We start from the raw sequence: 17516 nt of genomic DNA, 5'->3' as shown, positions 1-17516 counted from the left end.
GGAGTAAGAAAAATTTTCACTATCGTTATAGCGTTTTCAAAATCAAAACATTTTATTTTTCCCCATAGAGTTAACAAAGGGATCGCCACCATTATTATCAGAAAATGTCAAGTAATTTATTTCTCTTATACCCACCTTTACACGGTGACCCCTGATTTTTATTCTTTACAGTGGTGAGAGAATGATTGAAAGTTTCATTGAGCAAACCCTGAGGATTGGGAGCAGTGAGTAAAAGCAATGGCAAACCCTCTTAAAGTCAAGTGGTCATTTAAACAACTGATGAGGGTGTAAGGAGAAATATACAGAATACATTCATATTGATACTTTCAGATCAACGGTCAACATCAGAAAGTTCAAAAATGCATTTTATGTTTAGAAGAAACTGCTTTTACTGTACCAAGGAGCCTACAGATTAGCCACGGACATAATTCCTAGATCTACCTAACAGCCAAGATGGATACAAAACACAAATTTCATCATATATCAGTGACTCTTGCCCATGACACAGGGAAGTCATCTTTCCAGATCGGTTTTATGAAGTGTTTATTTTTGTTTACCTGTTGAATACTGGCATCATATTTTTCTTGGAGAGTGAGTATTTCATTTCTATATTTCTGGATGGTGTCGTCTCGCCTGCCAAGTTCTGACCGAAGCACTTCGTGGTGGTCCTGAGTTGAAATCTGGCTTTCTCTGAGTCTAGCCTGGAGGTTACCAATCTGAAATGGCACCATATTCATTGGACGTGGTTTGTTATGGTCGCCATAGAAAAACACAACTTCCAGAAAGTGGAGTATACAATATCTGGCATACATGTACATGTACGTTTGGAAAGACTCGAAATTAAAAAGTTTTTGACAAATAATATACTCAGAAATGGTAAAAGAACATAATTCTTATCAATTTCTGATAAATACAGGCATTCTAAAATAACTTTATGTGTTTATTTGCAAAACCCTATAGAAGATGAATAGGGCTGATAATATCATAAACATTACAGATGCTTCCTTGCATAGTTGCTGATATCAAGCAATTTTAGGATTGTGTCTACAAGATTGTGGATGCAACAAATGAGATGAAATCCTGTAATTTATTGCTACATATATTATGATAAATTCATAGTGGGCCAATTTAAATGTACATAGCTTCAGGATATGACAATACATCCAGATGCAATAAATGTGATGATAAAAAATTTGATATTTCAATTTCAAATAATACTTAAAACTGCTAGAAGGCAAAGCACTGAAAAAAATCTAAATTCATGTGACAGAAAGAGTTTCCATACCTCATCAACAGTTTTCCGTCGGTGTTCCTGAGATTGTTTGAGTTCACTTTCAAGTGTTTTAATCCTCCTTTCATAGTGTGATACCTGAAGAAAACAAGCACGAACACAAACATCGTCAGCTCACTGAGTCATGGTCCGACACAGAAAAGACAGCAGATTTGATATATGCTGTCTTTTGGCATAAGCTTGAAATTGTCTTGCTCACTGCCAAAATTCAGCAGACTTCTTGTGGTTGTTGGCTTGCTACATTACAGATAACATATCCAGTGACAACCAGTGAGGGCGCTTGTTGAAAGTTACAAACAGGACAAACAACCATTCGAAGACACATTGATATCCTTTCATGTCACGGCCATGGTTCACCAAGATAATCACAACCATAAATCTGTTAATTTAATGAACTTCAATAATGCAGTGCAGAATTTCTATCCAGTAATTACAATCCGTTTCACATTTACTTCACGTCAGCTAGAAACGTAACGCAATAAAACGGCAGCGACTGGAAACTTGTTTTCCAATGAAGTGTGATTGGCAAGGCTCATTCTCACCATGCCAAACATCTCACAACAGAACCAGCCTTACTGGATCTGACAGTGTGTATAGTTGAAATAGAGCATATGCATAATTGGCAACACTGACGGTTGAGATTAACGTGTACTCATGCACCCATTGCTCCAAAACATAACAACTGGCAAATAAAAAAACACAAAGGAAAATGTAAAGACTTTCTGCAAATTATTGATCTGTTTAAATAAAAATCCCTCACGTTCAGACCTAATATGCACATCAATTTTCTTTCATTTACCCTGGAACAGATAAGGCTTCATATGGATATATACGTCATGCAATACAAATCACGGTTGGTTCAATTCTATATAGTAAGCTCTTCCTTCTTCAATTCCTGTCCAGAGGGGCCTGCCGGCAGATACGCTAAAATAGCACTGACATCACTGACATAAATTATTCATACAGCAATTGCCCCATCACATCCATTACTTCGACGGAACATTTCTTGCGGCAGGAAATTTGTCAAAGCTTATCCATCTACAAGTCTTTGAATTTCTATTTTTGAAAAGGCCATGTTGCCGTCGGCGTGTTTGTAATGACGCTGGCAAAAGTCAAACGAACAGGGAAGTGTAACACTGCTAGTAAAGCAGTCGCTTAAAGTGGTTGGTCTTCTGCTGACAAGAATGACATGTTGTGACGTTTCTTCCTAAGAAATCAATTGCTTTTATTCTTCAATTTCTTTGCAACTTTAGCAAATAATTTTTGCTTGTGATAAAGTTCAATACTGACAACACAACCACTATCTGCTGTCTGTTACAACAGAGGAAGTATAAGTTTTCCGTTCTGCATGAAGACTCCATTTTTGAATTTCCCGATGCAGAGATGTACAATGTACAAGACAGTCAATGCTCAGTGTCATAGAGCTGAGTTGTCACAATAGACCAGAATGACCCTTTGCAATATAGATGTAGCATGTTACTAACATGTTAGTCTAGAATAACCAACATTTGCTGGAGGGCGGAGTACAAATGTTATGTCTTTGCTTGCTGCAATGCTGATTTAATCCCATTACCAAAAATAAAATTGAGGAATGTGGTCATAACAAGAGGATGTGAGGCATAAATTCATGCATGGTGCACAATGAAAGCTACAAAACTACTTGACTATGATACCGCCCAGTTGCCAATTAACATCAACACCAATTACTCTCCAATGTGACTGATGTACATTTCTTATTTTTATGAAATTAATAATTAGCAGTGAAAATTATTTCTTATCTTCAAATTTACATATTTACAAGTATATTTATCTTTACATCTGTGTTTATATACTGTATGTGTGTGTTTGTTTGTGTCTATATCAGTGTAGATAGGTAGATGGGTGTCACCACATGTAGGTTGGTGTATAGGTAGATGTGTACATGTAGGTAGCTAGATAGGTAGGTGTGTAGGTAGAGTACATGTGTGTGTGTGTGTCTATATATATATATATATATATATATATATATATATATATATATATATATATGATAGATAGATAGATAGATATAGATAGATAGATAGATAGACAGATAGATATAGATATATATATATATACATATATATATGGGTCTGTGTCTGTGTCTGTCTGTCTGTCTGTCTGTCTGTCTGTGCGTGTGTGTGTAATATAAACACACATACAAATAAAAACATACATACACATACACATATATACATACACATACATATACCGGTACATACATACAAGTTTAAAAATGTAATTTGATTTTTATATTACTGTCTAATTTATACAAAAGAGAAGCAATATAAAAAAGCAATTGAATGAAATAATGAATGTTGCAGGGTATATAAGGTATGAATGCAAAGCAAATTTCCTACTTCCTACAAGTTGAAAAAAATTTGAGCATTGGATTAAAATTTTATCGAGATAATTGACTTGATCATCCATCACCACTTACATCATGAGATACTTGTCTATGTTGTTCCTTGGCACTGCTTACTTCTCCCTGTAACTGCTTAATGCTGTCTTCCTTTTTGGCAAGCTATTGATGAGGGGAACACACACATGAGACATGCAGAGAGGATGGTGGGGGAGGGTAGGGGGAGGATATGCAACACATGCATGGAGTGATAGAAATCAAATAAAAAAAATTCACATGCTCATGAAAACAAAATAATAATTGTTCTGCCATTAAAATTTAAAAATTCAATTACTGTTATTATCACTCCCACTAAGTCTGTTTGAAAATGCCTCCGTGAACAGCCATATTGGTGTATGTATTTTCTGATGTCAAAGGTCAGGAGAGGTCACATAATCTCTTGTATAATAACAGTTGATTAACTGGCCTAGTCAGTTCAATCAACCGAATTATAAACGGACCTGTTGAACTGTAGCAAGCTGCTGAGGGCTCAAGTGTTACATTACAAAATTTGAAGATGAAAAGCGGTATTTGTTTATGCATACAAAGCATCTGTCATTCAAATGTTTAAAAATTATGCATTTGGGAAAGGATGTATTTTTTTAAATTTCAATTCGCCTTTTCTGTGCTGTCTAAATATCAGATCCAAATCCATATTCAGAGAGAATATTCCCAGATAGAGTTGTCGTGACAAGTGCTTTCAGAACACTTCTACCTCTGAAGTGTTCACGATGACAAAAGCCTGCTGATGTGCAGCGTGCTTGGAAGGGAAACACTGCACATTAGCCAACAAAAGGTCATCTCTTGACTTTACTTTTCTCAGTATGCTCACGTTTCTGACACGACAAGTCACCGATGATACGCACTAATTCTGAAGATGAGATCTCAAGGTGGCAGAGCAGCCTAATGACAGAGCCATTGACATAAACTTTAGCCTTGGCTCTGGAGTAAAATGATATGCCTGATACAATGACACGGAATGCATTGGACTTGACGCGGTTGCCATGACAATCCGCATGGCATAGAAAAGGTTCTTATTTTGTCTGAATTGAAACGACACACAGTCAAATGTCACGCAGATATCAATAATGAATGAAAGCAAAAGGTTTCATTTAAAAAAACTATATCAGTGTACCAAAAATCAAAAGAAAAATTATGTTTTTACTAATTAATGCTTCTGCAAGACTAGCTCAAATTGGTTTATCACTTTCACAAGAAGGATGACTGAATTTCATTTATTCGTGCAAAATATAAAATTAAAATATCAATAAACTTGTTCTTTTGGACAGACTCACTTCTTTGAAATTTGTTTGTATTCAACATTTTGGGATCATATTTTAGTAATTGTTAGAACAGATCGCAATATAAGAAAAATCAGTTCCGACATCAATTTCTCAGAAATCAGCATTGTCAACACAGACTACAATACAAATTCTCTAACTGTATGTGTCATATTTATTCATCATTTGTTTCTGTGTCATGGCTTCAATTCTTACATCCGTAGTATGGTAATTAATGCACGGAGAGTTTTTAAGGACTGGAAATAAACATTTATACCTCAGCATCTGCTTTTAAAAAAAGTTGCTGAAAATCAAGAGCAAAAGCATATGAAGAAATGTGAAACAAGCACATGCTCAGGTATTCAGACCACTTCCCAATTTTGGTCGAGTTGTAGCTTTGTTCATGGATACATGACCAGTGTTGTTGATAGTAAAGCATTTTGTAACTTCACATATTCCCATGGGCCTACTAATAAAATACCCAGAGGCAAAATTAATAAAGAGTCTAAAAGCACTTCCAATTTTTTCTAATCATAATTTCCACCAAAGTATTCAATATTTGCTTACCTCTAAGGATGATTGGTTTTGTTTGTCTTTCAAGAGTTGAATAGTCTGCAAGTGGCTGCTATTCTGCAAGGTTTGGAAAAAAATGAAAAAAAACCCATCTTAAACAGGGAGACAGTATGCACAGGTATCGGCTGTGAATAACAGCTGTTTACACGTATGTGTGGCTGACATGACAATTATCACTTTTAATGTCAAGCAAGACAATGTTGAACACTGTTTATAGGGGACTTTCTTACTAACATAAAAACAGTACCTGAGGTACATGTAAACTGTGGGTCTGAGATTCTTTGACATATTTCTTTAGTGAAAATCTTATTTTTACCCTTAGAGTTAACACAGAATATAGAAGCCAATTTAAATATCACCTTTTGGTGAATTTTGGTTAAATTGCTCTTCTGATGGGACTAAGTCACTGCCTTGGGATTTTATTTTCGTCATGTTTGTCTGTGTGTAGACGGTCAGATATAGTTGTACAACATGTCGCAATAAAGTGAAACAGTGGTCGACAAAATATGCCTTCAGCAGCCAATAACACACTGAACATAAAATGAAAATACAACAAAATTGCTGGCATCTATCAGAATGTATAATGCTAATGTACACACAGCTACTCTTACTGAACAGACGGAAAACCAAGTCATTAAGTAGATCAAGAATGTGTGTGACACTTATCCCCCTTATCTATATGGACATTGAGTGCCAGTACATGGTTGTCCTTTTTAAATATATTTTGTCATTTTTTTGAAACTTTATACCCTATCACACCCATTGCCTAGTGTAGAGGTCTATCTTAACCATAGAAAACAACAGGGTTATACCATACTGTGGTAGTGAAAGGGTTATTCAGGACAGGTGTTCTGATCAGAGAGGTCTCCAGCATGTTAGGTTTTACTGTATTCACTGTAAAATGTGACACTCACTCAGAACTGGAAACTCAACAGACTGAAAGAACTGACTGTACGGAAATTGAGTAATGAGGTGTAATTTGAGAATTCATTTCAAAACTTCACACTCCATTAGTTGATATCTCATACTAATGATAATTGTCACTGGTTTAAAAGGAGCGGGTGTCATCCGAACTATGCTTACTAGTACGGTAAAGTTTACATGGGACCAACACGACCGATGTCAACACTGTATTGACCGTAATATACAGGTATGCTGGTGATTGATGAAAGTCAAAACATGTTTGTCATACTGTACATCATAATATTTAAATGCTGCAGCTACATTGACATAATGCATTTAGATATAGTGCATGAAATACGTTGTAAATACAAAAGTCACACTGGCTTAATTCCAAGGATCCCTCCCATTAAAGAGAAGCAGTCATCGGAACTGTGCCTGTGCAAGTTTCTTGTTTACAAACAATGTATTTCGTGCACAATATCTAGACGCACCTCATCATCATAGCTGCAACATTTAAATTATACAATGTAGATTATGACAGACATGTTTTAACTTTCATCAATCACCATCGTACCTTGGATACAGTGTTTACATTGGTCATATGGGTCCCATACGACCTTTGAGTGCAGTTCCGACGATGGTATCCCTTTAATTTTGGTGAAGACGAAACAGACGGAAATACTCTGCCCTAAATACACTGAGTGACTTACTCTACAGTGTTCTATTGGACTCAGAAAAATTTAACATATATTACACATAACTGTAAAAGGCTGACCGCTGGAAGTTTTAAGAAATTCTTCACTTGAATAAAAAAGTTAAGAAACCTTAAACTAGTTTTGTGCATATACGCAACAGTAATTTTGAAATTATCAAATGGCTGTCAAAATTCATGGTTACAATTTCATTCAATATCTGCATTTTTTCAACACATTTTCATTGAAAATTGCATGGGTCACCTATTTACATTCACAAATTTATGTTCACTTCTTCAGTTCATCAGATACTTTTAGACATTCTTCTGTGACAGCAATATGATTTACAAGCGACCATGCATAAAAATACATTCAAACAGAAATTCTGGGCTAGATACAGGTCATGCAATTTCTATGGTCCACACTAGTTTGCACGAGTTACAATCGGGGCACTAATCTCTGACACAGCTGCGCCCATAACAATCTGTATCTGTTTGCTTGTTTCATATCGACTGCTAAAAATATGAAGTGTGGACAAAAGGTTGCACAGTTGGTACAAAGATGGACAGACAAAACAAAAGCCTGAATGAAAATTCGTAACTGCAATTTCAACAACTATGTGAACATTTCAAGACATAGCAAACATACAAGATAACAGTAGCACCATTCTTTAAGAGTACAAAAGTCTGCACCAAAATTTCGATACACTCATATTATTCACTGCCTTTATATTTTTCTTTCTGATATTTATTACACATTTGAAAACCAGTAATTACTAATTTAAGGTTCTCCAGTTAGGACAACCTATTTAAACACACATGGTCATGTGCCATGTCGCAAAAAATGTCAGACAAAGCTATACCTTCCAGGAGAATGGAGGGCATATTCATAAGTTGTACTGAGTTTCAATATTGTATGGAAATCAGGTGCAATATTCATGATTATTTTGCTTCCTTGGCGATAAGTTTGAACCGGTTCCACAGACTGTATAGAACAGGCATCAAATTTATTGTAAAACTTTGATGTGAACAAATCACTATATGTTTTTACACTATTTTTGTCATTTTTGGAGAAGCTGAAAACATCGCTCAAAACTTTGAAACACATCCACACTGGAAAGGCAAGTTGACATTGATGGTCACATAAAACTACTGAGAAGATTGCTGAATTGATGAAAATCATTATTTGTACTTTGTGATCAGATAATTTGAATGTTCCCTCCACATTTATAGCTAAAAGAATTTTAAGAAAATTATGAAAACTACTTTCAATATCACATTATGCATAAAAATTATCCAAGCCTTAACTCGACTAGAAAAATTTGCTGACGCAAGTCAAGCAAAAGAAAAGTATGGACTCAAATTTCACACTGTGATTGTTTGACTCTTGCTGTCTTCTCGACTACATTTCAAATATTAAGTTCTGACAGATAATAGGAATACTCACCTCTGTGTCTTTCATTGCAATGCTATTGTGAAGATCTGTGATATCAGACTGAAGACCCTGTATAATGCGATCCTTTTCAGCCAGCTGAAAGAGAACAAAAAGATGGACAATATTAGTGTTAACCGTACACATGTGGAAATGCATGGGTCCAAACCTATTCATATCATATCAAATACACATTTGTCCTATGGAAAGTCTAATTATTTGATAAAAAAATCTATCTGTTCGGTACATTCTTACAATATAAGACCAAAACACCGGGAAAAATAAAAAAAATTCAAAAATATCGTAAGACCACTGACAATGAGTATTTTTCAATCCAAAGAACACACACCAATAGGAAAATAAATATTGAACAAATTCTAGAAGAAAATAATGCAAAGCAAGGTAAAAGTGTCTGAATATATTCAATGACTGCAAACACTCAACCTAGTGTAAGACATAAAATGACAGTAATTTCTCCCTTTTATATAAATATTCATGAGGTTGAAGTTAAATTATGTGAAGTAGAATAACAATTATTTTATATGGGTGGTCAAATTAGTAGTTTGAAGTTGTAAAATCGATAGTGTTTTTATGGTATTCTCTATTCACAATGACTCATTATGAGCTGATTTGCATATTCAAACAATACTAATTATTGCATGGATGGATAATGTTTATTGAGGAAATCAAGCATTAGATGCAGACATCATCGATATAATTGAATTTTCATAATCAGCGCTCAATGTAACAATTCGCAATTGAGATGTTGTGTCATTTTAAATGGATGCAGTTCATCGTACCTCTAAGAGCACATCTTTTTTGCTCTGTTCAGCTTGTCTGAGCTCCGTTTTGACCTTCATGAGGGCGATGTCCTTGTCGGTAACCTGCCCGGCGTTTCTCTGCTCTCTGTCGTGGATTTGTGACAGGGTCGTCTTCATGGAGTCAAGCGCCATGTCTTTTCTTTCGATCTGAGTGATGGACAACAGATTTCATCAGAGTGAGGTTTGTATTTGATTTACTATTCATGTACATGTATCATGCTGAAGGGTGTTGCAATGTCATGCATTCTGTTGAATATTGTTATATTTTGTGTTGTGACTTCCATGTGTTAGTTATGGCGAGTGTTGTCTGTCATGCTGGTAAATACACTGCCTGAATGCAGACTGTTATAGTTTGAATAACATGATATCATATAGCAGTTTGAGCTTCAAATCCTTGTAGTACGTTAGGGTTCATACAACATGTTTGTGTCCAGTGTTTGCAGTCTGTAGTATTGCCATAGTTTGTAGTGTTTACACAACTATTTGGTAGAGTACGTGTCTGGATGTTGAAGGGCCAGTAATGCCAAATTTTTATGATTTTTTTGTTATCTTTATTTTCTATATCAATAGCAACTTTTTATTCTACTCCCCAAAGAATGTAGAAACACCTATTATTTAGCCGGTCAACTGAGCGTCTTTATGTTTAAAACGCATTGTTATTGTTTACATTTGAATTCTAGTCCGGACCACAATTCACTTTTCAACAATAACAATGCAGTTTACACACATACAGGCTGAGTTGACAAGCTGAATACATGTACTTGGGGAGTAGAGCAAGGAGTTATGGTTGATATTCAAAACAAAAATGGCGAAAATTTTCTCAAAAGATAGCATTTCCGGCCCTTTAATGTGCAGCATAAATTGCAAAGCTATATTCACCATTTGCAGACTACCATTTTACCATTTTAAAGGCCCTTTAATCCAACACAATAATGATGTTTTTATGATGGAATGCTAATTTTAGTTCAGACTCCTTCGCACACACATAATTATTTTTGTCTAAAGCAACAAAAATTCACATACTTCTTCCAGCGAGGCCTTGTGGTCCTCTCGGTACTTTCTGAGATCATCTTGAAGTTTGGAGATGATGTTGTCACGGTGCGATAGCTGCTTCTTCAGGTCTTCGATGTGTTTCTGCATTCTCTCATCGGCGGTTGGAAAGTCAGTTGCCTGCGCTCCGAGAACGTCAGTGGCATCAAGTGTCCGAAATGCCAAACCGCCGAACTGGAACAATGCAAAGAAAGAATGAAAGAATGAAATTAGGACCTGCAGGACAATGCGAGGCTGTAATTTTATCCTAGCTTAACACGAATTAAACGTCTTGTATTATACAAATAAGGGTTTGAAGTGATTCGGTGATTGGCTAAGGATATTTAAGACTTAGCTTGCCAAACTAACACATTCTAATATTGACTTGTTTTCCATTTCTGATATAGAGTTCTCATGCCCCGTATCAAACAGTTTTTTAACCTGTTCAAGCCCATTCTTTGAGAACAGGTCCACACTTACAATTGATAACCCATTGAGTGCCAAAGTCAATTTTTGTCGCATTTATGAAATGTGCACAGTCATTTTTTTTCTCAGAGTTTTGCCAAAATTTTGATAAAAGACTGTAGGCAATGAAATTTGCTGTCCATGTGGTCCAATATTATCAAAACGCTTACAAAAAAATGTATAAAAATTGGTAAAATGTTGCACTAAAATTTTGGTGGGAAAAATTACAGCACTCAAAGGGTTAAAATACCCAGCATAAGTGTTCACATGGAGGGTCTACAACTACAAAACCTTTGTTTATGGTAAAGCATGTAGACTTCATTTAACTGCATAGAGGTAAATATACAATTAAACACAAACAAAGAAATGTTTATGTCGGTAAACAAGGGTTTGTAGTCATAATATTATCCAATTACCAATCCTTGCCCAATGTACATACCGGTAAACACAAACACTTGAAACGACTGACTGGCAGAATTTAAAATGAAGAGTTCAATCTGAGACATTCTGAAGTAGTCAACTAATTTCAAAAACAGCAGTCTCATGGGTACCATAGTTAACCCATTTGAATGTGGTTTTACAGAATTTATGACAAACATATGACTGGGGTTTGGGAAACAGAATTCTCACTTTGAAAGTGACTGAGTATTGTGAAGTGGCAGCGGATTTTGAAAATTTGCATAAAAGCTTTCCAAGATCCTCTTTGCAAGGCATTATGTAATGTTTTAGGAAACAGAAGCTTTGATTTTGCACGTATCACTGATTCAGTACATCCAATGCAACTGATAGAGTTGTATAACAAATAGCAGATGAAGAATTAATACACTTTTCATGAACGACTTATACATTTATCCAGGAAATTACACATTACATCTTATATTTTGACTATCAGAGACATTTCACATTCATATTATGATTTAAGGAATACAATACTTTTTAATTTTGAGATTTAATGGTGCTGAACCTTACCTCCCACTTGGAAGTGGCTTTGGCTTGACCTATGACCCCAATAAGGGCGTTGACATCATGGTTGAGGTCATTGTTGTCAGCTCTCAGACCCTGGTTCTCCTCTGTCAAACTGTCTATTCTGTGCTGGAAGTCCTAAAAAATTATTTAAAAATTACAGCATTGACATACACATCACACTAAATCGAGGATAAAGTCTTATTATGCAAAGGCCCTGGTGTGCAATTTGCAAAGTGCCGTGTTTACGTACAATAAAGGAAAGTATGATTTAGAATTACTTTTTGTAACATTGCATAGTGGTATATTATACTGGGGTACTATTACAAAATAATTTAAAATAATTGAATAATTTATGCACAGATGTACCGTGAGGAACTGGAAGGTGTGAAGACTGCGTCCTTCACGGCAAATGACCGTATCTATAAGCTTTACAACTGTCTCTTTTGAGTATTCCATTGCTGGTATTCACACATATACAGAAATGTGCAATTTTTTAACTTGGAAACAATTTGACAGAACTGCATGTATTCAATTTGTTGTTAAATTGAATGAGAACTGAACATTCAGGTACACATATTACATAGACAAAAAATTTGTTTCTGTTTCAATTAATAGACTGGCATAATTTTATTACATATGACATTTATATGCCCACAAACGTGGAGCACGTCTAATACAGGCTGTATTGACAATTGAAGTTGAATAGTAGTCATTTCAACATGATTTTTGGAGCTGAACAGGAAAACGTACTACTTTTACAAACATGACAAAATACTGGAAATTACATCAAAAGTGCCAGCTAATGAAGATTTAACAGTCATTGAAGATGTCAGCATCAGTGTTACCATGGTACACTGTACATGTACATGTACATGTACGTGACCAAAGCGTGGACTGAGAACTCTGTTACACCTCGGTCCCTCCACAGAGGGACTGTGGTTACACCCTACCATAGAGAACACTTACATCCATTTTCTGTTGGAAGGCATTCCTTTGAGCCACCAATGTCTTCAAATCTAATTCTAAATCTCTTGACTTGGCCATGTACTCCTGCAAAAGAAGAAGAGAATTCAAACGGGAAAAAAATCACTATTGAATCGTACACTTGGTGATGTGATCTTGACATGACGGGACTCTTGCATCTAAAAAAAGTGCACTTTTTGGGCTCTTTCTGCACTGATAATATGCAATGTAAAGTAGTTATATCAGATATAATCAGACATTACATAACGCTCAGTCAACAACTTCAGATACCAATAGCTTGGCCGGTACTACTTTATGCCAAGGTATTGTACAGTGAAGCGGCACAAACTCAGTCTCGCGTAAACCTTGACAGCAGTATTATCATTTCAGGACATCGGAATTTGTTCCTACTTTTATTAATTTGAACTAACATATGGCTTGTAGTATATTTATAGGTCCTATTCTGGAAATTAGGGTACAATGTTCAAAGAAGTTCAAGGCAAACGATTATCTGTATGAGTGAAGTGTGTAAGGCAGAGATGCCTTCCCTGTACACCCACTTAATCGCTATCTCTAATCACATATTGCAAACAGCTTACGAGATGGCAATAACTTTAATTAGGAGCTCCATACCCCTTGAACCCCTATTTCAGGGGTGAATGTGCATTGAATATGCATGGTTTTTTAGATGGAACGTCCCCTAATGAAATGTGTGTGCTTCAGTTTGTTTGGAATTCTGGAGGGTTTGGGGTTGTTTTCTGTTTTTTTTGCTTTCTTTTAGGGTTTCTTGATTTTTGTGTTTTGGTTTTTGTTGTTTTTTTTATATTTTTTTTTAATTTTATTATTTTTTTTTTTTTTTTTTTGGGGGGGGGGGGTATTGATTTTTCTTAACTACACATACAAGCCATAAACCAGTCATAATTAATAGTTATGTCTTGTCTTGCCAGGTTCACATGTTTCTACAAGACCAAGTTAGTTTTATAAAGTTAAGACATGTATTACCTACATATATGAGGATTTTTACTGCCTTGATCTGATAGAGATAGTGTGTGTCAAAGTAGTATACATAGACCTGTGATCTTCAGGATAGCTGGATGTTTTGTGCTGATTTTGAGGGATTTGACATGAAACTGGCTAAATCTCATGTAGATGTATTGGAACTCTTATCGTAATTTTACATCGTTCAGATTCATGCACAAGTGTGTGCAAGACATCACATCGGGATCCGTTCTCCTGTACATGGTATTAATATTTATCTTTGTCAGCACACATAATGGCAATGTTTGACTGCTAAAAATACAACAGAAATCTTTTGTAAGATTTCATTTATTGATGTGCTGAATATGACTGACGTCAATTAAATCTAGCGTTTGGCAAAAAAAAATATGAAAATCTAAAGGCAGGGTGCTCAAGGCTTTTGCTGCATCTATTCAATAAAATAAGTTCAGAAATAAGTAAAGTGTATTTCAGTTCTACACAGACAAACAGTAGCGCAAGATAACAACTCTCTATTTTCTTCTTTTTCTCATCAACTGCTCACTGAACAAGATTACGTGTGAATGATCAATTTCATTTACTAAATGGACTTCATCTCCATGACAACTAGTCTGCACATTTCAGAAGCAATCAGTATCAAATCATCTGTGATATCACGACCAAGCAGGGGGATATTGGCAATTGACATTTTTTTATTTGTCAGAAATTGAGCGTGACAGCTTGATGGCATCAGATGCAATTGGAGATAATGCTGGTACTAGTGGAAGCAGGTACCGACAGAACTAGATCAAGGGTATCATTTTGGTGGCTTCATTGAAGGTTAAATAATTTGAGCAGATGCACCTACATGTACATCAGAATCAATTTGAACCTTGGCATTTTTGAAAGGCATGTCACACTGGATGGGCCCAGCCCTTCTTTGTACATGCATGTGAAAATTGGAAGTTCAAGAATGACAAAAATGGCTCTTTTTTACAACAAATATTTGTATGAAAATCATGACAATCACTTATCTTGATCTCTGACACAAGGTACATGTACAAGTACAATTGACAGTAGCGGTGGATGTAGAACAACATGTCAGTGTTCTTGTGAATATAATGTTTGGATCGAATAAATCATCAGCATTTGTAAGTCTGACATTTATAAGTTACCCTCCTCAATAATTTTTAGGGAAAAAAATGTGTCTCAATCAACGTAAATTTTTTTCCTTAAAGTAAAACACCGTTTCACCCGAGCAACGAGTTTTCTCTGGTGTTATGTCAGTTTAACACCACTTAGAACTTCAAAAACAGCTGCAAGAAATTTTGGACAAATGTTTCTTTTTGCATATTACGGTAATGATAAAACTATGACGGCTTTTGGAATCAGCCCCATTGTTGAAAATCAGTCCGAATTATTTATTACTAGTGAGACCTGGGATGTAAAAATATTTTTACATCCATGATCTTACTCCTTTTTTTACATCCATTGTAAGATCACTGCTTTAAATCACTCACTTACAATTTATCAGCTTTTTTCTTGGGACGCATGGGTTTGACAACAACAATCATGATCAATGTTATTTGTCAATGCCAAACTAAGGTACACTAAAACAAAGTTACATGTTGAAACCTAAAATCTCGATTTGTGAGTCAGTACTATTGATAAATCCCACAGTTTAGCTCTCAAGTTGGAACTGTGCCAATTTTGCCGACATCCCTTCTGATGCGTCGTCGCTTTCTGCACAGTAAACACGCATAAGCAGCCCTGATCTGAAATGCAAATTGGGATTTAACCACATCATCAAATACAACTGCACTTTTAGCTTCTCCCACAGTTAAACACAATTGCCAACAGTAGTTTGTGACTTTCTCAAGCTTTCAAAAAGCCACCTATTTGCGCAATAAATCGTCAAAATTTGTCACATTGACAGAGTGAAATGGTTCTGCTGCCGTGACACTGAAAAATGAGGGGGGGGTTTAGTTTTAACTTCTACTTCGCTCAGACAGATGTCTGATTTATCCACAGTGTTGACAAATTGCTTAACTTCATTCATGTCCATTCAAAAAAACAAAAGTTTCAAGCTGAGAAGATACTTAATGGTTTCAGGAATCATATGTACTTTTTAAACATTAAAAGAGAGTGATTGTATTGACCTGAAATTAAATTAACAACGAACAAACACCATGGGAATTTCTGAAAAGAGCAAGCAATTTACAGACTTAGAATATATTCAATCCTACACTCATTTGAATCCATGGAGTTTGACGCCAAACATGACTGGTCATGCCCTCTGGACAAAATATTTTGGCAGAGGGCCAGACAGGATTTGAGAGAGGGGGACCTGGCAGCCCACCAGTCCCATCTCTGTTTTAGATTTTACTCCCAAATGTTGACTATTAGCTCTACAAATGTAGTGAACATGCTTGATATAAGTTTGTGGTGCCAGTTTGGGCGCGTGGTACTAGTTTGGGTGTGAAGAAAAAATACGACAGCCAAAGTGGAAGCTGGTATGGGATAAAGGCCAGTCATTCACAAATGTTGACGAACCAGTGCTGACTGAGCTTCACGGAAATAATTTTCATAGTGGCCAACAAAGAGTCAATACAAAATTTTACCAATGACGTGATTTTGAAGATAAAGTATTCTAACTGTTCAGAATCAGATATCTTAAGTGTGTCAAAATTAAATATCTATTGTTACATAGCAAAAGATTTTTACTTTAGATATTTAAATGTGAGTTTAATCAGCATAATCAGATTATGAGATCTGATATAACTGTCCTGAAAGCTTGTTTGACAAACTGAGACAGTATCATAGATTAGAAGTCTGCAATGCAAGAGTTGAAAAACTTGTAGACTGTGTGAGTTGTTATCTCTAGCTGCATGGAACAAGCATGCAGCATTGAAGCTAGGTTTGTGCTTGGAAGCCATTGGAAAATTTGGCAAAGTACATGTACATGTACTGCAAAGAAACACTACCTGAGTGTAAAAAATGTATTTAATACTACCAAATCCTGGTCTTTCTTCAAGTTGTCAAATGAAGTGAAACTATCAAAATACACTACAGGAAACCGTTTTAAAACACACCACAGTAAAAAAGTTTAAAAATAATACTTCGACAGAAACCTTGGGAACAGGTGATATACATGTACATACATTGTACAATTGCACCTTAAAAATACATTTTTGGAAACCGCTGTCGCTGGTGGGTAACGTAAAAATTGCAAGGGCCATTAGAGTTTAGAGCGCAATAAAATCAATTAAATGTACAAATCACAGACAGGTTAAGTGGTTTGTGCTTATGGAATCAACGCCAGACAAAAACCATACCGAGTCCCTTTACTCAGGCAAGAGAATCAGACGACCTTTGTCCCTTTGTCCGCTGACCCATTCATTCATCGATCAATGCGTGTACACACACAACAGCAGCGTGGGGCAACACAGGCAGACACAATGCACTGTTGTTGTCGGGTAACAGAAATTCAGATTTGCCGCCTGCGACCGTTGACAATAGATCGTCAACACGATACAGCCAATCCACTCAATGGCTGCCAGGGGACACCAGCCTGTCAGCACAGATATGTCATTGGCTTGGGTTCAACAGCGCGGGTCCCTTTAAAAACAAGTCATCGTTGATGACACAGTCCCCGCTTGTCCATTTTGTTATAATCATTGGTGTCTAGGTAGCTGTGGTCTAGGTCGC

General features: G+C 36.0%; 1 protein-coding gene across 2 annotated transcripts in view; it reads right to left on the bottom strand.

Moving 5' to 3' along the window:
- LOC139148219 (putative leucine-rich repeat-containing protein DDB_G0290503) overlaps positions 1-17516 on the bottom strand; it is a 75835-nt gene that overhangs the window by 45803 nt on the left and 12516 nt on the right. Inside the window, exons 3-11 of one of the 2 annotated variants that reach the window (XM_070719533.1) lie at positions 12837-12920; positions 11874-12005; positions 10434-10634; positions 9390-9557; positions 8605-8688; positions 5558-5620; positions 3750-3833; positions 1286-1369; positions 558-716 (exon numbers count right to left, since the gene is read on the bottom strand). In XM_070719533.1, coding sequence (XP_070575634.1) covers positions 558-716; positions 1286-1369; positions 3750-3833; positions 5558-5620; positions 8605-8688; positions 9390-9557; positions 10434-10634; positions 11874-12005; positions 12837-12920 — 1059 coding nt within the window. The remainder of the gene's footprint in view (positions 1-557; positions 717-1285; positions 1370-3749; positions 3834-5557; positions 5621-8604; positions 8689-9389; positions 9558-10433; positions 10635-11873; positions 12006-12836; positions 12921-17516) is intronic. The other variant, XM_070719534.1, reaches the window with a different exon arrangement.

The sequence above is a fragment of the Ptychodera flava genome, chromosome 13 (assembly GCF_041260155.1).
Source record: "Ptychodera flava strain L36383 chromosome 13, AS_Pfla_20210202, whole genome shotgun sequence".
Lineage (NCBI taxonomy): Eukaryota > Metazoa > Hemichordata > Enteropneusta > Ptychoderidae > Ptychodera > Ptychodera flava.
This window is presented reverse-complemented; position numbering and strand designations above follow the sequence as displayed.